The sequence below is a fragment of the Serinus canaria genome, chromosome 1A (genome assembly GCF_022539315.1).
Source record: "Serinus canaria isolate serCan28SL12 chromosome 1A, serCan2020, whole genome shotgun sequence".
Classification (NCBI taxonomy): Eukaryota; Metazoa; Chordata; class Aves; order Passeriformes; family Fringillidae; genus Serinus; species Serinus canaria.
Window position 1 is genome coordinate 11,592,582 of NC_066314.1, and position 27,217 is coordinate 11,619,798.

Below are 27,217 nucleotides of genomic sequence, written 5' to 3' on the forward strand. Positions count from 1 at the left end.
ACATTCCATCTCAGTTTGCCAGAGCAAGTATTCTTCACAACTTGACATTCTTATATTTCTTTATTGTATCCCCAACTGTGCATATTCATTCACTTGTACTCAGTAAAGGCAGTGCTCAGGTTGTGACAGACTGCTGGAGACAGTGCCTTTGAGTGTTAAACCTGGGTTTCAAATGCTGATCACACTGTGTCTGTCTACAAAAACATCTCCCTAGTGCTAAGCCCCATCCTTTCAGGCACAGCAAACCAGATAAAGGACTGCTTTCTTCTGAAATTCCTTTGCCTCTCACAACTTTTAAATTATTTGCATTAAGTTAACATACTGTACACACCCAGAATTCATTTGCTCTTTAGTGCTGAGACGCATCAAATAAATGGCAAAAGTCAGTATGACGCTTGGTTCTGTTTGGCTTTGTCTTCTCAATAAATGAAAAGGAAGTTGGTAGGGAAAGGTAATACTTTTATTTTACCAACTGAAATATTTGTGATTCAGTCTCACTTTCACCAATACAGATTGTTCAAATAATGCACTATGCTGCTGTTTCCAGGGGATTTTTCATTGTACAGTCCTAATATAGAGCCAGTGCATGTCTTTCTGTATCTGTCTTTGCAATAATACCTGACTGAAACTAATCAGGCTTTAATCCCAGACTACACCTGGCATGTGCCAAATTCCACAGTTTATGAGGTGCCCACTGATGGCTCTGAGGGGAGATCTGTAAGTGAGAGCTGCTGAAGTGCCATTTTTCAGCCATCTGTAATCCCTCCCATCCTAAGGGAACAAGGCACAACTGGAGACACTTACGAGCAGTTTGCTGAAATAAAGTTTGTCATACCCTTTTTCTGACCCTGACCAAAAGCTTTTGTGTCACAATGACCAGAGTGCAATCCATAGGAAGGACCATTCCTGTCAATCACTGCTTTAGGTGATGAGCCTAAAGCAGCTCTGAGCATGCAGACAGCAATAGTCACAACAGATAACAAGCAACTTCTTAGTCCTCTAAACGCTTACAGTTTCACTTTTTTTTTCCTGTTTTCACTTATTCACTTATTCACTTAAATTATTATTATTATTATTATTATTATTATTATTATTATTATTATTATCCCAGAACACTGTGTTCTTTCAAGTGAAGCTAAAGATGCTTTTATAAGAAACTGACTTTTAAAAGACTCTATATTCCTCAACTGATATATTACAGGACATGATATATGTCTAAAGACAGGTTAGGGTTGCATATGGAAATGCAACTTTATTGATTCACAAAGCTGTTGAGACTTTAATTGAGTAGCATTAAGGAGTTCAAGTTAATGATGTTAGCTTTCAATTTAAACTCTGAGACTGAGAGGTTTATAATGATAATTTTCATCAAAACTCCTTATTGAGGGTACTACCTGGAAGTGGAATACTTAAAAGCTTCATTACATAAAAAGACATATATATATCTGTGTTTGGAACTTAAATGGCCTGTAATGATTTTGGTGTTTTGTGAGTTGGACTGATGTATCTCTGTCTCCCATTTCAGTTTATTCTTTGTAGGATTTAATGAACTGCAAGAAAAAGACAAATTAAAGACCAGAGGTGGATGAGCAGCAGTCCATTATACAGTCAGTTTTAGGAAGAAGACACATTTTTAAGCTCTGTTTTGTACAGACTTTTCCATACTGATCTTCTGTGAATGTATTCTAGTTTGGTTTAGTGTATTCTACTGAACATAACCACCCTCCAAGAGACACCTACATTTCCAATTCTCCTCCTTGTCTGTGGCCCATTTGTTTCCACCAGCTCCAACCAGGATGCCATTAGTCATGTGCAATAAACACAAGGTGGGAGGGGTTGGTGTAAATTCTCAAGACAAGGCCAAAATGGGATTTCTCAGTGGGATTTCTCTTTAAACCAGGTCCCGATTACAAGGAGCTGGATGTTCACCTTCGGAGAATGGAGTCTGGGTTTGGCTTCAGGATCCTGGGAGGAGATGAGCCTGGGCAGCCTGTGAGTTATTTCTTCCTGATTTTCCCTTTCCTTCCACATTCTATAATCTGTGTAAAGATCAGAAAAATATTACTGCATAACTGAACCCAAATGAACACCCTCTTAAGACTACAAGTAAAATTACTTTTATTCATCCATATAAAAACCCAGAACTCTCAGGTTTTTCATATCTGAGAATTAAGTTAGAATAAGAAGGCATTAAGGTGGAAACAGAGCATCACTCATCCCATTACTGCAGAGTGTGACCTGGCATCTCTTAATCTGGGCTTTTCGAAATCAAGTTTAAGCAGAAGATTCCAAAAATCCAATTACGTAAGACTGTCCATAACTGTGTTCAGAGTTGACAACTTGTATGCAAAATGTCTGTGTGTGGTTAAAAGACATGGTCAACAATGCAGTTTATTTCCAGAAACAGAAGACATTACCACAGAGTGATAGTCAGTGTTCCAGGTTAAATGACAACATCATATGAGGCAGCAGGCATAAAAATGACAGCTTTATACCATTAGGAGGGAGGCAGCCCTGTAACTAAATAACAGGAAGCAAAATGAACATAGATGGTTCGCTAATACAATATAATATAAAATAAATCTCATGCACAATATTTAAAAGAAACAGTGTAGAAGCCCAGAAAATGTGGGTCAAATGTGCATGACATACCACAAATGTATAAATATTTTTATAAGTTACCGATCTATCTGAATACTATAATTTTGAGAGCAGGCAGAATTAGTATTCTTTCAAAAAAACTCAGTGATGTAACTATAATCTGACAGCTAGGACTAATCTCAAGTCAATAATGATAGTGTTTTACTATCACAATCTTAAGCATGGCCTTAATCCTATATTACCACATTTCTGAGATAATGTATAATTAATTATTAGATTTGTATATTCCCTAGTCAATAATTTATATATTCCATATTCAAATTAATTCAGAATAGTATCTTTTTTCATTCAAGTCTTAAGAATAACAAGCACATGGCTTTGAAAAACAAAGAAGCTCTTATATTTTAAAATTGTCAATATCTGTCAAAATACTAATAAATCTTAACAGGAGATATCTTTACTGATATCTCCCATAATAAGAAAAGAATGCAATGTATTCTAAAAAAGATGCTTCAAGTGCTGTTTGAAATTCAGTCTAGTTTAGAATAAGTGTTTTCAATGGTTTTTCAAATGTAAAGTATAGCTGCTCATGAGGACTCCAAGACAACACTGCTTCATCCTCTACACTTGCAGTGTGTCTGAGCCCCTCTGATATGTAACTTCCTCCTGTGGAGCATGTCCCAGTGAGGCCACTGGGCCATCATCTGCACATTCCCCAGCTGAGCATTTTTCCTGTCCCTTCTGGACAGGCCAGCCAGGATAAGCTCTCAAAGCACACATACTGGGTGAAGCCAAAAAGGAAATCTCTGAGGTGTTAGTGGAAATGTTCTATTTTATCTTTTCAGATTCTTTGGAAATGGCACTAGAAAAGCACTGCCTTTAAAACCAGGCTGGTTGGAGCTTTGAGCAACACGGTGTAGTGGAAGGTGTCCCTGACCATGGCATGGCAGGGAGATTGGAGTTAGAGGGTTTTTTATGTCCTTTCCAACCCAAACTATTCTATGTTCTAGGAAGATTTGGAAATCTCCTTCTACCTGCTCTGAACAGTAATGTCTAATGGCATTTCCCATCCCCCAAGAAAGTGTCCCTGGCTACAAGGCTGCTCAGTATTTTGTGAGGCTCCCTTGGTGTCTCCTTTAGTGCTTTTTTCATTACAAATGGATAATTAGTAGTCATGGAATAAATCTCCTGTTGGAGGTTTATAACAATCTCATGGGCAAAAGTGTAGCTCAAATGTCTTCTCTAAAAGACGATTATTTATATAAAACTGAATTATTTCAACCCAAAGGACTATGAGAAAACTTGTGTAGAATATCTGATATTCTGGTAGTTCATATCCATAATACATGCCAGAGTTGTGAGAGACTTGAGTCTCTCAGTCTGCTCAGCAGTCCAGTAGAAAAGAAATTTTGAAGCAAGCCTTTTGCCCTGCAGCTACATGCATTATGCACCAAAGTACTACAGAGGATCAGCTGTTTCTAGTGTCTCTTCAGCAAAGGACTGACCTGACTTTACTGTCTGAAGTCAAAGAGCCATAGCTGGATATCAAGGGCAGAGATAAGCACCTTGCTATTTTTGGAGAGCAGGACCAAAACCGCTGCCCTCTGTGAACCACCCTCTAACACATTTCACTGTCCTGTTGAACAATTGCTCTCAGCCTGCCCTTAGCCTCAAGGCTGCTATCTCTCTTCCATGGTTTGCACATACAAAAGCATTTTTCCCCAAGACTTACCAATCCAATGGGCTTTATATGTCTTTGCAAACATTTCTCAAAGTCCCCAGGAGTTAAGAAGAGCCTAACTCGAAGCTGAGGATTGTAAAAGGCAAAAAGAACCTTCTTAGAATTAAATGTTGCAGCACTGAGGTTTTCAATTCTCACTCCCTCGTGGTTGCACATCTTGTTGTCACTGCTCAAATTTAACACCAATAAACACAACAGATGTACTCTTTTTAGTGTCCCTCTATTTCATATTCAAAGTACAAGACTTCTTAACTCTGTTCTCTCTCCTCCACTGCTTCCCTGCCCCCCCATGGGCAGCCCTCCTGCAGCCTCCCATTCCTTTCACCTGCAGAAAAGCAGAAGCAGTTTTTGCCTGTTCTCCAAACCCCTGCCTTTCTTATGAAACAAGAACTGAGACGCTTTGAAATTTTTATTTCAGCTCTCCTGCTGTGCCATCAGGTAACACAGAACAAAAGGAAGATTTTGTCTTTGTGGTTTGATATCTAAAAAGGAATATGGATTCTTCAGCATAAGGCAATAACTTTTTCAAAGAAGTGGAATCCAAATAACATTATTTTAGAAGGGTAATACGGACACTATAGAGGGACTGTAGCTTAGTTTCCTCCTAGTTATATCAGCTACCTGGCACCTTAGAAGGAGAAAAAGCTGCTGTACTGCTCCACTTTTCATATTTGTAAGCATTAAAGTCCTTTTGAAAGGAAACACTTAAATTTATTGATAAATTTCAAATATCAAGGCCGTGAATTGTGCCATTTCAAATCACCTCTCAAATCTTATAATATTGCACTACAACAGCTATTTATCACATCTCCCAGTAACTTGAGGATTTAGAGATAATCTCTGTTATGGTGAATTATAATATTACTGAAAGGTTGCAAAATTGGAACTTTACTGAAGTTGCAAATTGCTGTCCCAAAAGAGAGAAATATTTTGCATACATTTGTGCAGCTCAAACTCAGAATCACAGGAACACATACGTAATTTCTCTAACAGTTTTGTCTTTTCAACACGGACAGACTGGGATTTTTCTCAAAAATGTCCTCAAGATATATGTTTGTATTCTTTTTCTTATCAGTGCCAAGATATATTCTAAGTATATTTCTACATTTCCAAGACATAGATGTCCATAGAGAAAAATGTTAGGATAAGGCCATGCCTTGGGAAGTCCTATTTTAACAGGGATTAGACAGAGTTCAGGTGATTAGCTTGGATTTAAACACCACTGATACTTAAAATTAGGTGAGTCACTCTTTATATGTATATACAAATTTTGCTATATGTCTGTGAAGCTACAGTGTTATGTTCAGAAAAACTAAAACACAACTTCAGATAATTACCAAGAATCACAAAGAAAATCAGTATCAAAGCAGATTAACCTGTGTAAATTAATAGGCGCAGGCTTTAATTTCAGATTAGGCTCTGCCACAATCATCCTAATCCCAGAATTTGTCCTGTTTAATCTCAAACAATAAAAGAAACTTTTCATTTTCTCTACAACACACTCTTTATTGCTTGCATGCCATCATCCTTCTCATGCATTCAAAGCAACCTCATGCCAGTTTGGAACTGCATTTCAGAGGTAATATAATCCTGATATGTATTTTCCAATTTGTGCTTTGCATGTAGAATTGATAACTATTATGGCAACTTCTCAGCCATGAAACAAGAGCAGATAATGCATAAGAGACAAACTCAGACTCAGAAAATGAAAACTTTATGAAAATTAAGTTAGTCTTGCTATTAAATATCCCAAATATTAGATATGGTAGCCATCATCTAGACAAACACACCTAGCTGAAGTATTTAAAGTATGACTCTGCGCTTATGTTAGGAATCCAACCCTGAGATGAGTAACACAATCACATTACATGGTGGACATGTGAAATATCAGCAAAAATTGCTTAGTCAGATCTAGAAAGACTTTTTATGGTTTGCTGTGTATACTGATGACCGACCATGCTACAATCTGCACTTTGTTTTTACAAGGGTTAAAGATGCTCAGATTGTTTAATATTATGTCGGAAAATTATGAAAAAACTGCAAATGTTTAAGAAAACCAAAGGAGGAAGCCAATCCCTGCAATCTCCCAAGCTGCAGAGGGTTATCACCCATCTCTTCTCAAATTCACTAGGAAGAAATTCTTACTCATGTAAGATGCCTAATTCTCAAATATTTTGAGAATACTTTGTGGCTATCTAGCTAAAGGTAGCCTTGGAGAGCTTTTCTTCTGTCTGGTAAAGGAGCATGAATACATATTTCATGGTTGAATTCTGCACAAAGTATTTTCAAAAGCTTTGAGGTATACTTTTCACCATTTGAAGAACAGGATAGAGAACCTGAAACAGCCTCTCTAGCCACTCAGCCTGGCACTGCTTAACAGGATCCCAGGAACACCAGAAAGCAGGAAAAAGCTGCATCATGTTCTCTCTTTGCCAAGCTTTGAAAGTAAAAGTAAGCCAAAGGGAGGTGAAAAACTGGGGAAAATTCTCCAGGCTCCACAGGGGATTTCATTTAAACACCATGCTGAGACACTTGCTACTCTGCAGCTAAGACCACAAAAAAACACAGGCCCACCTGTGTGATTACTACATCTAGCCTTTGCAATTCATCATGAAAAGCAATGCTTCATAGCTTTTTTCTTTTATTATTAAAAGCAGATTGTCACATGGCATGTCATATCCATCATTTTGTGCTCACTCTCAGACTGAAAAAGAGAACAGAAAATTTGAAACACGCTCTGTGAATGCTTTAATATTCTTTCAAAGAAAGCAGGTTTTGTTGGAATCAATCTCAACTGTTCTACCAGTTATTCCATGGGGAAAATATATACATCCTCTGCTAAGAAATTATGTGAAATTATCTGCATAGAAGGTGGAGAAAGTCATTACAAGGTTCTGGACAGACTTTTTACTAGTTTATATGTCCCATACAAAATACATTAAAATATGGATTTGGGAAAACAACATCTGCCCAGAAAAAGCTGACATTTTTTCCTCTTTTTTCCATTTTAACCAAGCACTGTCTGAGCAATCATTCATTTAGAGTAACATTTAATATAGTACTTTTTTCCCCCTAAAGAGTCCCAAAGCCAGCTCTGTGTAGTGGGGTCACTTCCACTGCTGATCTCAGGTATATGACTCCATATGCTTATAAGCTTAAATCACACAGCAGTGAAGAACCTTTGATAAGAATATTTGATAAGAAATACACAGACTTGGTAATTTTAAATAAAAAAGATCCTTTCATGGAATTAATATTTTTAAGTCTTTGTTATAAAGTAGTCTATAGAAACTCAACACTCCCTAGAGGCTGATTATCTTGATTTGAACGTATCAAGTAGAACCCAGGTTAGGATTCTCTGGTGTATCTCTCTTGTGCAGGTGGGAAACTATGGCATTTTTGGAGTCCCCTGGATGGAGGAGAAATTGATGAATTTGACTCTATGTTCGTAGAAGGCTAATTTATTATTTTATTATATGATATGATGATATATGATATGACATGACATGACATGACATGATGATATGATATGAAGAATGCTGCACTAAAACTATACTACAGAATAGAGAAAAGAAGCAGACAGAAGGCTAGAAGATAATAGTTAAAAACCCGTGACTCTCACTTCAGAGTCTGACACAGTCTGACTGTGATTGGTCATTAAGTCAAAACAATTCACATGTTGGATAAACAATCTCCAACCACATTCCAAAGCAGCAAAACACAGGAGAAGAAAATGAGATAATATTGTTTTCCTTTTTCTCTGAGGCCTCTCAGTTTCCCAGGAGAGAAATCCTGGGCAAAGAGGATTTTTCAGAAAATATGACGGTGACAGGAAACACCTTACCTTCTTACCAAAGACGAGGAAGCATCTTCAGCCATACCCACGAGAGGACAAACACAGCTTTCAGACACACACAGAGCTCTTCACCTGTGCTAAACCACTAGCTTAATTTCACGAGAAAGAGAAAATCACTGCAATATTCATGTCACTAAATTGGAGGCTCAGTGCAATATATGACAGGATTTTATTTCTTTGCTGCCTAGATTCTCATTGGAGCAGTGATTGCCATGGGCTCAGCAGACCGAGATGGCCGTCTCCACCCTGGTGATGAGCTGGTGTACGTGGATGGGATTCCAGTGGCCGGCAAAACCCACCGCTACGTGATTGATCTGATGCACAACGCCGCCCGAAACGGGCAGGTGAATCTTACTGTGAGGAGAAAGGTGCTACCCACGGGTGAGTGAAGGCTGGGAAGGCGAAAGGAAAAATAGATCCCAACGCTGGCAGCACAAACTGGTGCTGTTTTAAAATAACAGAGGAAATCAAAGTGAATGTTTGTGTCATTTTGAGGAAAGAATTATTGTAAATATGTGTCCCTTGTTCCTCTGACAAAAATTCTGCAACGGAGTGTTGTTTTCTTCAGAAGTGGAAACATACTGGCAACCCTGGTGTGGTGATCATAAGTGCTCTGGGTTTGTTCCATGCTGTCTTGTTCTGTGCTGTCTCCTTTTGTCCACTTTTGGGACTAAACATTCACCTAAGTTAAAAGCCATTTGAGCTGACTGTGTCAATAAGAGAAAGGCTCAAAGACTGTTAACTGTTTTAGGGCAGGAAGTCATTCCACTCTTATATGTGTTAAAAGCCCATTTCTGGTCTCACTGATGTCATCTGGAATGTCCCACTGAACTTCAATGAAAGCTGGCTGAAAATCTTCTGTAGGGCACAAGGGCCGCATTCTTCTGTCAAGCAGACATATTCAGAAAATGAACCTAAACCCCTATGAAGTATTTGTAGTAAATCAGATGTTTAGACTTACTCAGTCTCAATCGTTGAAAAACATCAGAACCTTGAAAAATGCGTGTGGCAGCATCTATTAAAGCTTTAATGGGAGAATGTGATGACCTTCCATTAGAACCATTGCTTACTTGAGGAAAGAAGTTTATTTAAGAACTTTTAAAACATTTTTGGTGAGTACACTTGTCTGAGGTACCAGAAATGAGCAAAACCACATTCTCAGCCTGTCCTGTCTTCCGCCTGCCCGTGCCCCAGATCCACTGTCACTGCCTGCACCGTTCCCCTCCGCTCCTGTGCCAAAAAAGCCGCCCTCCCACTCACCTTCATCTTCGCAGTCCCCCTCCCACTGCGGCACCGCAGCTCCCTGCCAGCCGTGCTCCTGCAGGACTGACTTTCTTCTGTTACTGACTCCAGAGTCCTCCAGCCAGAAAGGTGCCCCAGCTGCTGGCGCGACGCCCCCTCGCAGCTCCCCCAGCGCGAGGAAAATGGCCAATAACCAAGGTAATGATGCCGAGCCCTCGCCGTCAGCGCCGCACGCACCGCAGGCAAGGCTGGCACACAGCAGTGCCGCCTTCGCTGCCGCTCCTTAAACATTAAAGCTCTGCCAGCCACTCTGGGCTCCTGGTGCAGACAGTGAGCAAGCTGGTAAAACACCTGAAGTTATTCTGGGGCCTTGAGAGTGCCACACCAGGGAATGTGGCGTGTAGCTCATTAATGTTTAAGCATTTCAGGAGCTGAACGGGGTTTTAATGTGGTGTGTTACAACATGAGCTTTGCGGAAGAATTTAAAGTAACTGGTGTTGGGCGTGACTGGAAAATGCTATGTTAATACATCAGGGCAATTGATTTCATGGGAATTTCTCACTAGCATGAATGTATACAACAGAGGGATCTGGGGTTTTCCTTACCCGTCTGCAGCTGATCTATGTATCTTAGCCCTCACCTGGAATTACCATTTTGTACATATACTTACCCAGATCTGGAACAGGAAATCACAATTCACAAGATCTGGAAAACAATTTGATTAGGAAAATGTGATTTTTGGATTGAAATGTCATTTTTTTCACAGGCAGGAGCAAAATGTAATTTTTCTGATGAGTATCTATTGCACAGTTGACATTAAACAGCCATTTAAGCTTTTCCTCCTTTATCATTCTTCTCCTATATTTAATGGCATTCAGTTGCATTCTTTCATGGCCAAGCCAGCTCTTGGTCATTCTACAGGGTAAGAGAATTTCCTTTCTGTTGCAGCCATACTGACATAAACAATATTCAGCTTTCTGAAACACGACAGCCAGAAAATGAAAACTTGTCACTGACTATGGCATTTAGTTGCAGATTTGGTTCAATAACTCTTAGAGATTTTCAGGAGTATAATAATTGTTTGTTTTTCTTCCTCTTTATACTCTCTAATTACTTTATTTCATAGTTGCAGAAGGACTGCTAGAGGACACATCTGACTGAGAAAACAACAGCTTGTCCTTGGATGTTGTTTATTTTATTAACATATACACACACTGAAGATGTAATTTGCAAACTCTCTACTTAGGATGTATGTGTATATGTGGGAGTGCCTCACGTGTTCAGTAAAATTACTCTGCCACTCTTGTTGTTCCAAACAGAAAACATTATACTTACATTTATCTGAAATTTCTGTATTAAAACTGTCAATAAATGCTGATTTGTGTAAACAACTTAGACCTGCAAAGAATATAAATCTTTTTTGTTCCCATCTGGAAGTGTAAATTTACTGTTTTCAATTGCCAAAATGCTCACACTAAAAAATGGGTAATCCCTCAAGCTTTAACTTGTTTCCACTTCTTGTTGCTGTAAAGCAATACTAAAGTGTACATGGGCTCCATTTTCACTTCTGCCCTTTTGAACTTGCTAACAAGAGCATCTCCAAACCTTTAAATGACCACTGCTTCTGCCATGACACCCACAGAAAAACTACTTGAGATGATTTTGCCTTGTATAACAGCTCTGCTCTTTGAATATTTTTTGAACAAGCTAATCAACTTGTAAGAAGAACATTATGCAGCTAATCCTAATTACTCTGTTAGCTCCCTGCTTAAATTCTTGTAATCCAAACACAAATAATTTTTTATTGGATTAGACGGTCACGTTTTCCTCTTGATGACAGATCTACCAGCAGACAAGGGAATAGCATCTGGTAATGATTTTGCAATCCAGATAGGCACTGTTTCCTACTTTCTTCTCTTGTAGCTAGTGTAGCAGTCAGTGTTCATGCTCGCTTTATCTGATTGCCCTTGAATGCTCTGCATAATTGTGTAGATTCCTGTCTCTCTGCATCTATTACAGCTCCTAGTTTAACACTTGGAGTAGCCTGCTCTGTAGACAGCCAGCTGTATTCACGTTGCAGCAGCAAATGTACTGTAAGTCACAGAGCCACCAAACGAGTCAGGCGGTGACACTGGTGTGATTTATGTTGCAGGAGAACCCTGCCCAGAGAATGGCAGAAGCCCAGGCTCGGTGTCTACGCACCACAGCTCTCCAAGAAGTGACTACACGACTTATGCCAACAGCAATCACGCCGTCTCCAGCAGCACCGCCACGCCGCCCGAGGGCAGCGCGTCGCACAGCCTGCAGAGCAGCGACGTGGTCATCCACCGCAAGGAGAACGAGGGCTTCGGCTTCGTCATCATCAGCTCCCTCAACAGGCCCGAGTCTGGCTCCACAATAAGTGAGTAAAGCAGTTTTTCAGTGCATATTCCTCCAAGTTTGCCCCAAATTAAAAAAAATTAAAACCCACTGTCGCTATAGGACACGAAACAACGTGAGCGCACGCACTGCTGCTTTCAAGGTGGAGAAAAGGGAAGTTTATTTTCTGACTCTAACATTTATAGTTTTCAGAGGATTGGAGGGTGGAAGTGTCATCTCTCCAAAGACACTGGACAGACTAACAGTCTATCCAATTTCTCTTCCTCTATGAAAGAATGCAAAACAATAAGTTATTTACAGAAGGTGTGTGAGAAAGTTCGTTACAAGAATGTAAACATCAGAAGGCTTAGAAAGTCTTAAAAAATCAGGGCAAGACCCCACAGCAATAGTTAATTTAAACCTATCTGCTAATAATTTATCACAGCAGAGATTTAAACTGAAGATACTCTCAATGTTTATTCAGAGGCACTGCTTGTTTTGTCTTCAGCAAAACCAAAGGTGATTCTGGCCTCCCGATCCCTGCGCTTCCCACACTTCTTTGACTATCAGAGTAATAGAGGATTCACTCACAAAGTAGATTTTGTCTGTTACTATGCTCAAAGGGACACGGTAAGTAACAAGTAGGGTTATATGAATAAATTAGTCTCCTACATGCAACAGAATTAGGTTTTTTTTAAAAAATCAAGATGAAGTTCAGCAAGTTGAAAAAAAGCTTAGATCACAGCAAACCCTATGACAACAGCTGTCCGATTATGGGACTGCAGAAGCAACTGGAAGTTGGGAGAACTTGTTAGATGAAGCTGTTGAGAGGCTGATTTAACTGGGTGGAGTATAGACAGCATTAAAATTACAGCTAAGTACAGAAAAAATTACAGCTGAGTAAAGAAAAATTACAGCTGAGTACAGGGGATGGGTGTATCTCTACTACTCAGTAGTACTCCAAAGACAAGATCTGCATTTAATAATTATAGCTCCCTTTCTGTTCAGAAGACTAATTTTCTCTGTGGGTCAATTGTATTGCTTTAGACATCTGGTGCCACTTGAGCTGTCCTGGGTACATCTAGGGAGAGGGCAGACAGGTGTGACATAGAACCTACAGAAGACTCCAACTCAGGTAGTGGCAGCTGGAGGCACAGGGACACCTTTGGATCTTTCCAATGGCTTTTAACCATATAACAGCTGAGCCCTCTGGAAGAAGAAGCAAAAAAGGCTTTCTATTACAATACATCCACATGACCCACCAAATAATGTTAACCACAGCTGAAAAACCGAAAGAAGTGAAAAGATCTATCATTTTGCAAGTTGGAGCCTAATACAATGCTTTCCATACACTAAAATAGGTTTTGAAGGAACTGTTCTTTTGCCTGAAACTGGTTTCTGACAAAATAAAATCACAATTTCAACTTCAGGGCCAAACACCACTCTTCTAAATTCATTCCTGAAAAGCAGCTAAGAGAGTAATGGGAAAACCTTATCTCACAATAGCGAGTTATCTCAGAAAACTTTTTTGCAGTATTTCATGACCATGCAGTTATTAAAAGAATTGTTTTTCATGCTACCTCAGCTGAATTTTAAAACTCCATGATTGCTGGAATTATTATTGTAACAAAACCATAGCTAATTAGCCTCTTGGGACTCTTGAGTTTTCACATTACTGAATATAATAGCCAAAGAACTGGAAGTCCTTTGCAGAAGATCAGAAAAGAAAAAAATAATCAATTGTGGTACATACATGTTAATCAGTTAAGTCAGTCATGATTTTTTTCAAGAAAATTATTTTATAGGAAGAATTTGCAGTTGGGGCAGATGGAGAGGGAAAGGGGAGAGGAAGAGAAAGAGAAAATGCTCAAGCAAACAAAAATTCTGTGACTAGAATAGTTTTTTGAAGACTACAGACCCAGGTTCAAGATCCTGCTTTGCCCCTACCCTCCACCATGTTCCTTCAGTACTTTTCTTTCTCCACAAGCAAATGTGCAAGCAGTCATTTTTGACACTCAGTTGAACACCCCAATAGTAAAGGGAAATGACAACCTGCTGTGGAAGTGACAAGAGAATTTAATCAAATAATAACTGCATTCAATTTCAGTGATCCCCAAAAGTACCAAATCCTAAGTTTACAAGAACAGTGAACAAAAAATTACATTTGCTGTAGACAGTGACAGAAAAGAGAAGAAAATACCCTTCCTCTATAAATTCTGTTACAAAACTGTAGCAGAAAAAATATCCTGAAGTTTCCATCACCTGTCATCAGTAATGAAAACAATCTAAAAATTATTGACTCTTTCCAGAGTAAGAGAGGTTATTTTCTTTACTTAATATTTACTTGGGTGAAGTCATTTAAACTTTAATAACAGGAGCATAGCCATCAGATTGAGGGAAATTATTGTCCCCTTTTACTCAGCACTTACTGGCATCCAGTCAGAATACAGCATCTAAGTTTTGAGCCCTTTGGTAGAACAGGGAAACTCTCCTGAGGTACCTTCTATCTTAAAATAACACAAAATCCTTTTCTTGAAATGCACAATCAGGGGTGGAAAGCATACCAACAGTAAGAAAACATAAATGGATATATTAAGTGCAATGTTCACAATATATGTAACATCACTATCAAAATGTGGACCTGCATGGCACCATGCTAGGTACTCCTTCTGATAGCAGCAATATGTTACTTGGGTGAGATATTGTGCTCTGGTTCCAGAGTCCCTTGTTTCAGAGGCAGTGCACTCGCTGCCAGCTCCTGTATCCCCACGTGGAGCAGAGTGATGTTATGCAGACATGCATGCACAGAGTAATGTTAATGTTAATTGCAAAGCAATTCTGAAGAATTCGAAATGGGCAAAATAGGTCCAAAAAGGGAGCATCATGTTGTGCCAGACACTGCTAGCAGGAGCAGCACCCAGGAAGTTGTCTCACTGGGAGCATCCTCAGGGCAAAATTAGGAAGGGTTTCTTTGAATTAAGAATGTTTATTTCAATAACTCTATTCCCTCTTCTACTTTCTTGCAAAAGCAGAAGACTTGAGGTCTTGGAAGACTCATCACCACTATTACTCAGGAAAGCAATTAATTATGCACTGTCAGTATTTTCCTTGTTGTTGAAATCACACTTACAAACTGTATTTTACAGTCCAACAGATTACAGCAGCTCTTGTGGAGTACATGAGCAAGCACTTTGTGTCACCAGCTGCGCGTGCTTCCAGCACTGCTAAAATTGAAGCAGTCATTCCAGCAAGGCTGCTCCTGGCTACAGAGCTGCAGGTTCATTAGTTTGCTGCTCTGCAGTTGGGCTGAAGCTGAAGGGGTTGCACAAAGCTGTCCTGTTTGCCAGGAGAGTTTGCTCTGTCTGTGCAGCTCTAGGACCATCCCATGACAGTGCTCCAGCTGAGTCTCCGATTCCTTTTCCACCCTCTGGTGGGGTGTGGGCTGCACTGCTCCCTCACAGCCTCTTAGGAGCGCTTCTTCTGACCTGAGAATGAGCCATGAAAGGCTCTGGAGCCCCCAGAACTAGAGATGAAACTCTTTTTCCAAGAGGTTTAGGGTCTTGGTCAGCTCTTCTCTCGAAATGGCTTGCAAGGGGTTTGTGGTTACACTTGGTTTATGGGCCTGCCTTTGCCATGCAGAAATTTTCAAAATACTAAATGCTGGTTTTTTACTATTCATAGACACAGAGTGAGGGCAGACTACAGCCATAATTAGGAAACACACTATTTTTTCCCATTTTGTGATGGACAGCACTGTAATAGCTGTCAGTTTGAGAAATTAGCATTAAGTACTTTGGAGCCAGCCTTTAGATATAAATGTCATTTTTCCTTACTGGTACTTGCTTAAACATCCAATTCTTGTGGCACACTTCTTTTCCTGTGCCTATAATGGTAGAAATTTTGTTTTCCCTTTGTCAAAGCATTGCTTGGGATGTTCTCTAATCCAGCACAGGGGATTATCTTGCACTGAACTACAGCTCTGATGTGGGGAGATCAGGAGTGGGAAATGAATGACAAGGATTGAATGAAGAGATTTTACAGGGCAAAGCAGGGGCATAGAAAAGGTCAGCCATGCTTCAAAACTATCAGTAAAAAGAGATAAAGTGGATAAATAAAGAGCTGTGCTTGAGTGGTATATCCAGGAGCAAGTCATTTTGCCTAGTGCAGCACACAGAGGATCTTGGAGTGCTAGGAGATTAAGAAAAGAAAATACACCTGTCCAGGCTCCTGACCTATTTCTAACGAAAGGATTAACTTCCACTGCCTCTAAAATATACTATTGTGCCTTCCCCCAGATCCTGTTCCAACATTAAAGGGGAATGTGGCTCTCATCCCTTCTCCACCCATGAGAAATACTTAAAATACTAAAATACTTAAATTTAAGCAATTAATCTACACTTTGCATTACAATTTGGGAAGTATTTTTAGGGTATCAAGATAGTTTCACTATCTGCAGCCTATGGAAAAGCATCCACAGACTTCTGGAGGTGACCAGAATGAGATTTCTGTCCCAGAGTTTTATAGAGTAAACTTGTTCCTGCCTTCTTCGTATCTTCCTGATACTTTTACTTTTTGTGTTTGGGATGTAGCTACATCTAGAATAAGTACTTGTGATCCCCTGTAAATCTCTTTACATAGTAATTTTTTTAGAGAGAAAGCATGTGCTGTAAACAGACCTTGTTAACTTGCAATTTCCAATGAAGTTGGAAAAGTGGCAATATTTCCAGGACTTTTACTGTAGCAGATACTGTCAATTAGCACAGTTATAGTGTATACAAACTGAAAATACAGGCCTAATCAATAAAAAAATTTCAAAAAATTAAAGATTTTGCATACTTGTTATGATCTTCCTCCTGCTTTGCAAAAGAGGAGTTGTAGATTTAATTTGCCCCTACACTGCATGTGCCAGTGCCTGCTGGATTTTGAAAACAGGGTAAAACAGAATCTAATGAAAGATGTCTCTTTCATTTCTCAAAACATGCAGTCTTAACTAAAAAACATAAATCCAAGATAAGCCTCTGCTGACTGCAGAAAGCAGCATTCTGAGTAAGTCCCATTCAGCCCAGAGTTTTTTTAAAACTCCTTAGAGTTTAGAGATAAAATCCAGTTTATTGATCAGTGATAGCTGTGTGATCTGTGTTTGTGCAGCAATTTCACCTATGCTTTTCCTGGGTAAGATGGTGGTTAGGGACATAATTTTATGAGACCATTCTTCAAATTCTAAAGGACACAGAGCTTTGGAAATTAGGATGTCTGTCTACCCCACCTAGGACATTTTTGGAGCACAGCAGTGAAAACCCACCCACAGTGTGCATCCCCCAAGGAAGATATTTGCAGTTTGTGGGCAAGGGATCTGGATTCTCATTTCTATGCAGCTGTGATACTCAGGTTTGAACTGTTCTGCCTCTTCAGCTGCAAAAGCACACTTTCTAAATATGTTTAAGAGATAGTAAAACCTGCAGCTGAAAGAAATTTCTATGTGATTTAGTTTTTCAAATCAACATAAGCAATTATCATAGTTAAATAACCTTAAGGGGTCAAAGAGGTTTTTAATATCATCAAAATACATTGTTGCAGTTTGCAGGCATGAAATATTCAATTGTCTTTTTGATATTTTTTGGAGAAAAATAATGGAGGATGTTAACTGCATTACTCCCCTCTCTAGAGGATTTCTGTCCTCCAGTGTATTTCTGAATACATCATTTGGACCTACAGGTGTTGCTCATGTGTTTTCAAAGAACAAACACTGTGACTTTTCTTAGCAAAACCCATCAAGAGAACCAAGGTTTTTCTAACTCCACAGGGCCCACTTTACTTTCATTAGAAGCGTAAAGTCTATAAATTCATTATTTTTTCTTAGATCTTCAGCTTTCTAAGGTGTGTGCACTCCTTCCCACTTAGCTTCTTATGCCTGTGCTATGCAAGCAAATATGCTCCATGTCAGCACAAAATGGGATGTTTGTATTCATAGATTCATTAATCTTATAAAGAAAAGGGATTATTTTCACATGCAAGTATGCAGCATGCATACTATTTCTATTTTTCAAATAAATGTCACATAAAATATCCTATCAATATCAGGAAAATATTTTTTAGCCCTGATGGAAACTCTACCATACTCAAGTTCTCAGAAATCTAGATTTTTCTATAGCAATGAAATTACAAATGTTTATATTTAATATATTCTTCCAATTAAAATCTGATATGCTGGAGCCTGCCAGTTGAATGAGAACCTTTGCATGTTTAGATAATTGAGAATATAATAAATATTTATTTGATCCCTGTGTAACATTGAAAAGGACAGCTGGCTCAGGAAGGCTCATTTGCTTGGCTTACTGTCTATATCTGTTAACAATAGAAGACATTGCAAGAATTTATCTGCCAGAGGATTTTAACAGATAAAACAGAGGTTTGATTCTTTCCCCTTAACAGATACTTTTTGAAATTTAGCTACTATGTAGAAGGGGAAAACCAGAAAGTTGCTGTCTAAAAAACATAGTCTCAACAGTTGTGTCTAAAAGGACTGAATAGATGTAAAAATATTACTGATGTAAATCAGAAAAGACTTAGATATGGTAATGTTTTCTTTAAATCCAGTCTTTTTTGCTTGTGGGTCTTTCAAATGAGGAGAAATTATTTTCATATTCAAAAAGCTAGAGGCTGATAGATATATCAGTCTTGTTGAACTTATTCATCAGTGGTCTGGGTGAAAGGACAGAGTGTACCCTCAGCAAGTTAGCTGATGTAACAAAACTGGGAGGAGAGGCTGATACACCTGAAAGCTCTGCTGGCCAGACCTGGGCAGTCTGGAGAGTTGTGGAGACAGGAACTTAATGAAGTTCAAACAGGCAAATCCAAGGTCCTGCATTAAGGGAGGAATAAACCCAGGCACCAGCACAGGCTGGGGCTGACTTGTGGAAAGCAGCTCTGTGGAGATGGACCTGGGGGTCCTGCTGGACAGCAAGCTGCCTGTGAGATGGCACTGTGTCCTTGTGGTCAGGAAGCATAGGGGTGTCCTGGGGAGCATTAGGAAGAGTATTGCCAGCAGGCGGTCCTGTCCCTCCACTCAACCCTGGTGAGGCCACAACTGGGGTGCTGGGTCCAGTTCTGGGCTCCTCAGTCCTGAAAGTCATGAAACACCTGGGGAGGGCCCTGTGAAGTGCTAAGGTGCAGGGCACACCCAACGGGGTAATAATTAGCATTGACTCCATGATTGCAGAAAGCTGATCAATTGCTTTATTCTCTGTCCTATAGTATATTATTATACTATAATATACTATAATCCTATATTATACTTATTAAGAAGCTCGTAACCATTACAGACAGTCCCATACAGCTTTGACCTCATTGGTCAATCAATCCAAACACCATCCAGTGTCCAATCAAGCAATCACCCTTTGGTAAACAAATCTCCATAACACATTCCACGTGTGCACAACAGCAGGTGCAGCAAGTGGAGATAAGAATTGTTTCTCATTCTTTTCTCACAGCTTCCCAGGAAAATCCTGGGACAGCTATGTCTCTCTGTTCAGAGGATATGTGATTACCACACCAAGGTGGTGTGATTAGGGAACAAGAACATCTGTCTTTGAAGAAAGGCTGAGAGAGCTGGGCCTGTGCCACCTTGAGAAGAGGTGGCTGACAGGGGCTCTTACCATTGCATACAAATATCTTGAGGGTGGGTGTCAAGAGAGTAGAGCCAAACAATGGGCATTTGAACAAAACTGAAACACAGAAAGTTCATTCTGAAAATCTTCTGTCTTCTGAGGATGGCTGTGCACTGGACCAGGACCCTGAAAGGTGGTGGAATCTCCTTTTCTGGAGATATTCAAAACCCATGTGAACTCAACCCTGTGCAATTTGCTCTGACTGAACCTGCTTTAGCAGGAGGTTAAACAATGTGATCTCCAGAGGTCCCTCCAAACACCCTTCTGTGTTTCTGTGATAAATGGTGTTAGAAGCAGTATCTGTATTCAGCAACTGCTCTGGGTTTGTGTACAGCTGACCTAAGCATATGGACACTCAGGTATAATGACACTACATTTGTTCTCTGTTCTGCGACCTACATGTGTGGTAAGGATATTAATTTAAATCATGGAGAGAAAAAGTGAGTGATTTTTTTTTAATAAAAAAATAGAAAGAAATGTAAGTTTCTGGAAGCAGACCTTATCCACTTTCTAAATGCAAAGATTTCCTTTAAATCATTTTGTCTTTAATTTTTTTAATTTAATTTCTCTTCAATGAGCTAAGAGCTGATCATTGCACAATTAAATACATTCAGGGAAAGCCTCAGCTGCTACATGCCAACTCTGGGTCAGTTTGCATTGTAATGCTGTAAATATCTGAGCAAGATTTAGGAGGTGAGATTAATGACTTCAAATATCAGAGAAGCTTTGGTGCTCTCAGGATTCAAATCTTCCCCAAGTCATGAAATTTTGAAAAATACACTGTAGAAAAGTTACATTCCATTGTAAGATCTTTTGTTAGATAAGGTTTCTGCAGCATTTCTACTCTCTGCTAGATTATTTTGGGTCTGGGATTATGCCCCTGTCTTGGAAGGATTTATTTTATCTTAAGGTAGATATCCAACTATATCATTCCTGAGTATCACATTTTGCATTACTTGATAGTACTAGAGAAAAAGACCTATTTTGAAGGGCTGTGTGGTTTGTATACATATAAATTCATTCTTACCAATTTCCCATATTTTCAACAATTAAAAAATACGTATTAATCCGTGTTTACAGTAATTTTTCCCTTGCAGTCTCATTCATTGTGTAGTCTGAGAAAACCAAGAAATTAATTGTTCTAAAAAGGGGCAGCTTGTTTTCTACATTTACTTTTAGCAAAATCAATGGGTGTCTTGTAAAAAAAAGTCACAAATCCAATTCTCTCTGTATAGCCTGCTAATATTAAATGCTGCTCAGGTAACTCAGTGTTTTGAAATAAGTGGATCAGATTCACTGCTAAGTCTCATCCAGGCACAGGCTGTCACTCTTTAATGTATACATATGTTTGGAGAACAGCTTGTGGTGAATTGTTAAAAGAGGCATGAATAGTTCAGTAAAAATTTTTAAGGGTGATAGAAAACATTTTCCACTCGTCAGGCAATTTGGGACTTCATTTAAAAGGTTACACCATTAAATGTTCTGCTCAGATAAAAATAAGACCCCAAAGATGCAATTTAAGTTAAAAAAAAAGCATTGTATGTTAACAAAACCCTAATTAAATGCCAGACATGGGAGGTTTCTTTCCAAGAAGAGAGCAAGCAGCCACACAGCTCCTTGCTGTCCCTTTGCTGTGACCAGCATCAGAGAGAACAGCACGTACAGCAGACAAGACCTTTCCCAGGCATTGTGTCAGCTTTTACAGCCAAGGTTTTCTGATTTAATCAGCAATGTGTCCACCCCCATAAATTGGTCTAATCCCTTTTTGAATCCTTTTATTCTTCAGCCCCTCCAGAATGTTGCCCCAAATTCTCTTTTGCAAGGTGAAGGCAGGGAGTTCATGGAAAATTCCTTTGAGCAGAGGCTGTTTTCTTCTTTGAAAGAGGCTGTTTCTCCTTTGAGCAGAAGCTTTTTGCTTCTGACTTCCATGCTTCCCTTCTCTGAATCTTTGTGAGTCCATTGCTATGATTTTTGAGATGAGGATACTGAAACAATCAGCAATACTCGGACTTTAGGTGCGCAGCATTAACTAGCAATGGTTTGTTTCACTTGTTACTCTTTTACAACTCTTAATGTCATATTGACTGTTTAATGAGTTTATGTTTTTAGAGAAGTAGGCACACATTTCAAGGTCTCTTGAGTGATAATAATTAATTTAGGGCTCATATCTGCTTAATCTTAGGCAGAGTTATTTTTTCCTTACTTGCATCATCTTGAATTTCTTTTCATGTGTTCCCGTCTGCCACCTCTCTCAACCCACTCCTTACTGACAGTTTACAGCTCTTCCCCACTTGTTTTAGATGTGACCATTCTGAACAATAAAAATTCTCCATTATGGAAATTCACAGTTCATTTCTACCTTTGCTCCGTAGCTTTTACCTAATTAATCCCCTATGAGACTAGCTCCTTCTTATCCCTTTGAAGTAAGTATTTCACCACCAAAGGCTCTCTAAAAATTGAAAGTTTTCTAATATATTTTAACATGGGTTTTTTCGTGGACAACCTACACATCAGATAATCTGTGTCCCTTAGAAGAATTCATGCTTGTAACAAAAAGCCCTAAATAAATCCTCCCTTCCCAAGGAAGCATTTGGGACCATGGCAGCCAGGATATTGTGGCTTAGGAGGGCCCTCAAGCAGAGTCCCACTGGGAAGAGAAACAAAGAACAGAAACTCCTCAGGATAACATTACTGGGAGGGAAGGAGCCAGGAGATAAATGTCTTCTCATATTATCTAGAAATGTGCATGAACCAGTTTCTGCTGTGTGCCCATGAGCTCCTCCAGTAAATCCCTAGATTTGCCCATAAAACCCTATCGAGCATAGCAGCGTAACCTTGAATCCAACAGAGATTCACATTCCTTCTGCACAATTTTCCCACACCCTACTTTGCAGCAAGATCAAATGGCAACACATGGCACCAATACAACCTGAGGAGCATTAATTCCTCAAATAGCAAAGTGGAGTAGAAAAGGTACCTTGACAGACACAAGCTTTTATCTGATGATCACATCACCTACTGTTGATCCTTTCATAGCACAACAGAATGCAGGGAGTTCAGGGGTACAAAAACATTTAGAGTAGGTACCTTTATCAGGAAGGTGAGGACCTTTAGGCTTAAAGGGAAGAAGAAAAGAACAGCAAGTTCCTCCTCTTTCTCGCTCCCTTCCTTTGTCTCAGGATTTGGATCCGAGCTAGAGTCTCGTGGCTCTGCCACCTCCAGCTTCAGTTTCAGCAGACATCTCCAACATGCAGACATCTGCTCTACTCACTTGTCAGGTACAAGAAGTCCAACAAAAAATTTTTTCTGCCAAATTAATGGGACATCCCACCCCCCGCCCTCCCACACCGCTTACTAATGAAATTATGTATCTACTTAAATATTTAGGCTAGCAAAAACATCTTTAGGTTTAGAAATGGCAAGCATGGAAATTTTAGTTGCAGCATCTCTACCATACTTCCCCTTTTTCTTACTATCAAAATTCTTACTTTTTTACATAAGAAAGTCTCATTTTCAGATCTCCACTAATATTTAGTAAAGACATGACAATTTCAGACATATCTTTTATTACATATGCCAGAAACAGGCAGATTTTAGTATTAGCTTAAGTGATTCTTGCTGATGCTTTAAGAATAGATTTGATGAAAAAAGCTCTTTGTAAACATAACTGTTTAGGAGTCAAGTTACTCTTTTATTTCTTTGCTCACTGATATGTATGTATTGGCAGTTACATCTCTTCATTAAGGGCAAAATAAACACAATTTTTTGTAGAAATTGTAGCTATACATATTTAGTATATTTTAAAACATAGAAATGTTTAGACATTGTGACATAAATTCAGTGTTTATTTTCTAAGCAACAATGCATTTCTGAAGTACATTTGTTTTGTCTGTGTTAGTAAAGTTGTGTTTTAATTTATATTTATGCCTGAACCATAGTGGTAAAGAAGCATGCAGCTTGATTGTGGCTTGCACTTCAGAGTACTCACTTATATTTTCAGTGTTCCAAAAGTTAATTTTTAACACTGTAAGCAACACTTACATCCATACTAGAGACAAAATTCATTTTGAGGTATGTCTATTGTGACTTTATATCAGATGTGCAGTCAGTGTTAGTCACCAAAACCTCAGTAAATGTCTGTCAGGGTGATGAGAAATTTCTTCTGCAGCAATGTATTCTGAACACATCTCCTTGTTAGAGCTCTGGTTTATGTGAGCATTGATAGCCTAGATATTTCCCAAAAAGTGTTTGAACCTTTTCTTTCATTTTTCCAAGTTCTCCGTAGATAATTAAATGCTAAAAGTTATATTATTTTTGAAAAAATAAACACACTGGTTTTAAACACCAGTTTAAAGGTGGATAGTGAGGCTGAGCTGCTTTGTGCTGTTTTCCAGGACTGAAGTATGGGACTGCAGAGGAATACTCAAACACCATTAGGATATAATTAGTCTATATAGTCATTTAATTGTGATAAGCATATTTATGAGTACTTGAGAGAAAGAAAAATAGATTGCTCTATTATCTTCTGGTTTTAGTTAAAAACCAGAAGATAATAGAGTACAAACACTGGTCAAAAAATCAAGAACAATATTTATCAAAATCAATGCAAAATGAGAGAAGAGACAGAACAAGAGCATGGATGGAGTAAACAGAAAGGTGAAGAACCACAGAGGAGAGCAAAAGGAGAAGCTTTGTTCTGTAATGCTTTAAGAGGGCTAAAATCTTTTGATGTAGTACATGTACATAGTACATACAGTTGGCTATGTACTCATAGCCAACTGTCAATTCAATTCTATTCATTTATTATTAATACCTAATTAGAGAGCCTTACATCTCAATAAATCTTCAGTATTATTTCTCTTTATCAATAAACATGTTTGAATGGAGGAGAACAATTTCACGTACCCTGGGCATTTTCAGTAACAATTTTTTATATATAAAATAAATAATATTTCTTGTGCCTCTATTGCAACACGCAAATAAAGAAGTTCTGTAAAACAGGAGGTGGGAGACAATTTATGACTGCTACTTATTGTATAAATTTATACCCTTTCCCTGTTTTAATGCCTTGTTTTCCTGATCTGCTTATTAGGTTGTTTCATGCCAGGCTTGCAAAATAGCTGAATTATAAACTTTGGACTTCATATGTGTATGCCACGTGTATATATTCATCTGGATTCTGAATTTTTAGTGAAAAAACACAATACCATGTTACTGCAAATGACATTGCATAAGATTTTATTTTCTTATATGCTTTTACACAAGCTGCTTTTTAATTCATATAGAACTTCCTTCTAAACTGAACTCATGTTCTTTTATTTGTGCACATCAGCACTTGTTTCAGCCCATGCTAACTGTGTCTATTGTCTCTTGTCTAGCTGTACCCCATAAAATAGGGCGGATAATTGATGGGAGCCCTGCGGATCGCTGTGCAAAACTTAAAGTTGGAGACCGGATCTTAGCTGTGAATGGCCAGTCTATTATTAACATGCCTCATGCAGATATTGTGAAGCTAATTAAAGATGCAGGTCTCAGTGTAACTCTTCGCATCATTCCTCAGGAGGGTAAGTCAATGGCCCTTAAAGACAGGAAGAAAATTTTAAGTAGCCTCCAATTAGCTTAAATTATGTCACCACTTGAAAGAGAATCTTTTGTTCTCCTTCCTCCGCTGTAACGTGCAGCACACCAGAATTATGAGCTTAGAACCAGCTCAGATAGGATCTGAATTCTTGAAAGGGTTTCAGGTTATGAAAGGGGTATTTAAAGCAAACCTGGAGAAACCTAACAGAGAGAGAGAAAGAGGATGTTAAGGTCTTTTGCAAGAATTGTCTTCTACATGGAAAAGCACTCTACGAGAGAGCCAAGTTTTGAGTTCATTCCCTTAAATCTTGCTATAAGCCAAGCCAAAGTTTGACAAAGTGATTCACAAGAGACTGCAATGGCTGTCACCAGGCATGTTCAGCTACCAGCTACGTGTGACAAAAAGTGATGTGAAGGAAGAGTCCAGATTTGGCAGTTTCCTCCATCACTATCACATAGTGATACATCACTGTAAATGCACAAGGCAGGAAATAACTGAACCCTAAATTATCTCATTTCTAGGGTGAGGATAAGGGGATAGACTCATTATTCTGGTCATTGCTCCACATCTAATCAGTGAAGATCTTTTGATGTTGGTTCCTTGAGGTTTGGGGTTGATTTCAGGGCTTTTTTTAGTTTAACAATGTGCTGCACTGCTGCATGAATTGTACCACATTAATGAGACCATGTCTTTATATCTCAGCAACAAATACCAGTAGAGCTGGGAATGACACACAGAAGGTAATGGAATTACTTAATGATCCATGGCCCAGTTAGATGACCTTCACCTTATGCTGCTGCATCCAGCAAGGGGACAGGGAAATTGTCTGAACTGGTCACAGACTGCAGCTGAGGGAACTCATCATTTGTTAAATGAATTCAGTGATGGGAAAAACACAAACGTACACAAATTTAGAATTCACATCAATTAGCACCCTTGTAATTACTGGTCAGCTTTGCAGGCATCTAAAGCAAGTGTGATACTTCATACAGTCCATGAAGTTTGTTTAAGCCTCTCTGGTACCCAGGTTAAATAACATCATTAAGAGTTTAGTGTTGGAGATGGATACACTAAATTAGAAAGAAAGCAGAGGTGCAGCTGAGTTGCAGTACTACAAGATGTTCTCAGGTGCTAGTGTGAAGAAATTGTCTGTGCCAAGGCACAGTTTCCCTGTGTGACTGTGTGACACTGGACACCTCATTTACCTTCTGATATTGGCTTCTCAGCTTAGAAAAATTGGTCAAAAATCTAATACCTCTGTAATATACTTTCAGGTAAAAAACACCATATATATGCAAAGCAGTTTTAGAAGCAGCTCATGATTTGACCAGTTCATCCATAGTTATGAGAGTAATGTAGAAATGAGGGTCAAAATTTCCAATCTTCCTCTCTAAAACTTGCAATACAAAAGAGACTCACAGATGCAAAATGGGCAATTACAGCCTTAAGCATAGTAATTACACAGACAAGTATTGCTTATGCCTGCATGAGGAGTGTTTTAAGTGCAAATATGCAAGCTTTTTTTGACAATTAAACCTATATTGAAAATATTTTCAATAAAGTAGCCAAAATTTTTATAATAATTGTGAGTATAAATTAGATAAGTAGAGAATATGCACCCATAGGGAAAAACTCACATGTTAAAAGTTTCAAAATAAACCACATAAAAATTAAAAATAGATTCAAATATAAAACTAGGCAAGATCTGTATTGTGTGTAGCTACTGCTGTTAGGGATGTTCAGCCATATGTGTGCATTCATTTTATTTGTTTAGCACCACGCCACACTGGCCTCACTCCTTCTGTTTCAAGGAGGAATTGAAAAAACATATTTGCCTTTGCTGTTGATAATGCAGGAACTTCTGCAGTGTTCTGCCCTCCTGTGGGTGGAGTCTTTCTCATTTCTGCATCCTAACAGGTAAATGGTGAACAGGACTGTGCTAGTGTGTTGGAATAAATTCATTTGATATGAGCTCAGTACCAGATGAGTCTCCCCCCAAGTCCAGCAGGAAGCCTGAATGAAGATTGGCATCTTTTATTTATAGCAAAGCAACAAAACCATATTTCCTATGCCAATCTCTCTGACTTTTTGAATTTTGTGTCCTTTGGAAAGAATGGTTCTGTTATTCTGCACTGTTCCTATGTGAAACCTTAGTCATTTGACATAACACA

General features: G+C 38.8%; 1 protein-coding gene and 1 long non-coding RNA gene across 3 annotated transcripts in view; one reads left to right on the forward strand and one right to left on the reverse strand.

Annotated features, from left to right (window-relative positions):
- The window catches only part of MAGI2 (membrane associated guanylate kinase, WW and PDZ domain containing 2), a 699,256-nt gene that overhangs the window by 627,732 nt on the left and 44,307 nt on the right, over positions 1-27,217 (forward strand). The window contains exons 13-17 of one of the 2 annotated variants that reach the window (XM_030238194.2): positions 1,901-1,992; positions 8,387-8,579; positions 9,552-9,638; positions 11,593-11,841; positions 24,844-25,029. In XM_030238194.2, coding sequence (XP_030094054.1) covers positions 1,901-1,992; positions 8,387-8,579; positions 9,552-9,638; positions 11,593-11,841; positions 24,844-25,029 — 807 coding nt within the window. The remainder of the gene's footprint in view (positions 1-1,900; positions 1,993-8,386; positions 8,580-9,551; positions 9,639-11,592; positions 11,842-24,843; positions 25,030-27,217) is intronic. The other variant, XM_030238195.2, reaches the window with a different exon arrangement.
- Positions 1,933-9,538, reverse strand: LOC127061344 (uncharacterized). Its single transcript, XR_007780840.1, has 3 exons — positions 9,459-9,538; positions 4,334-4,408; positions 1,933-2,039 (listed from the first exon to the last, which is right to left on the reverse strand). It is a non-coding gene; the product is annotated as an uncharacterized LOC127061344 (long non-coding RNA).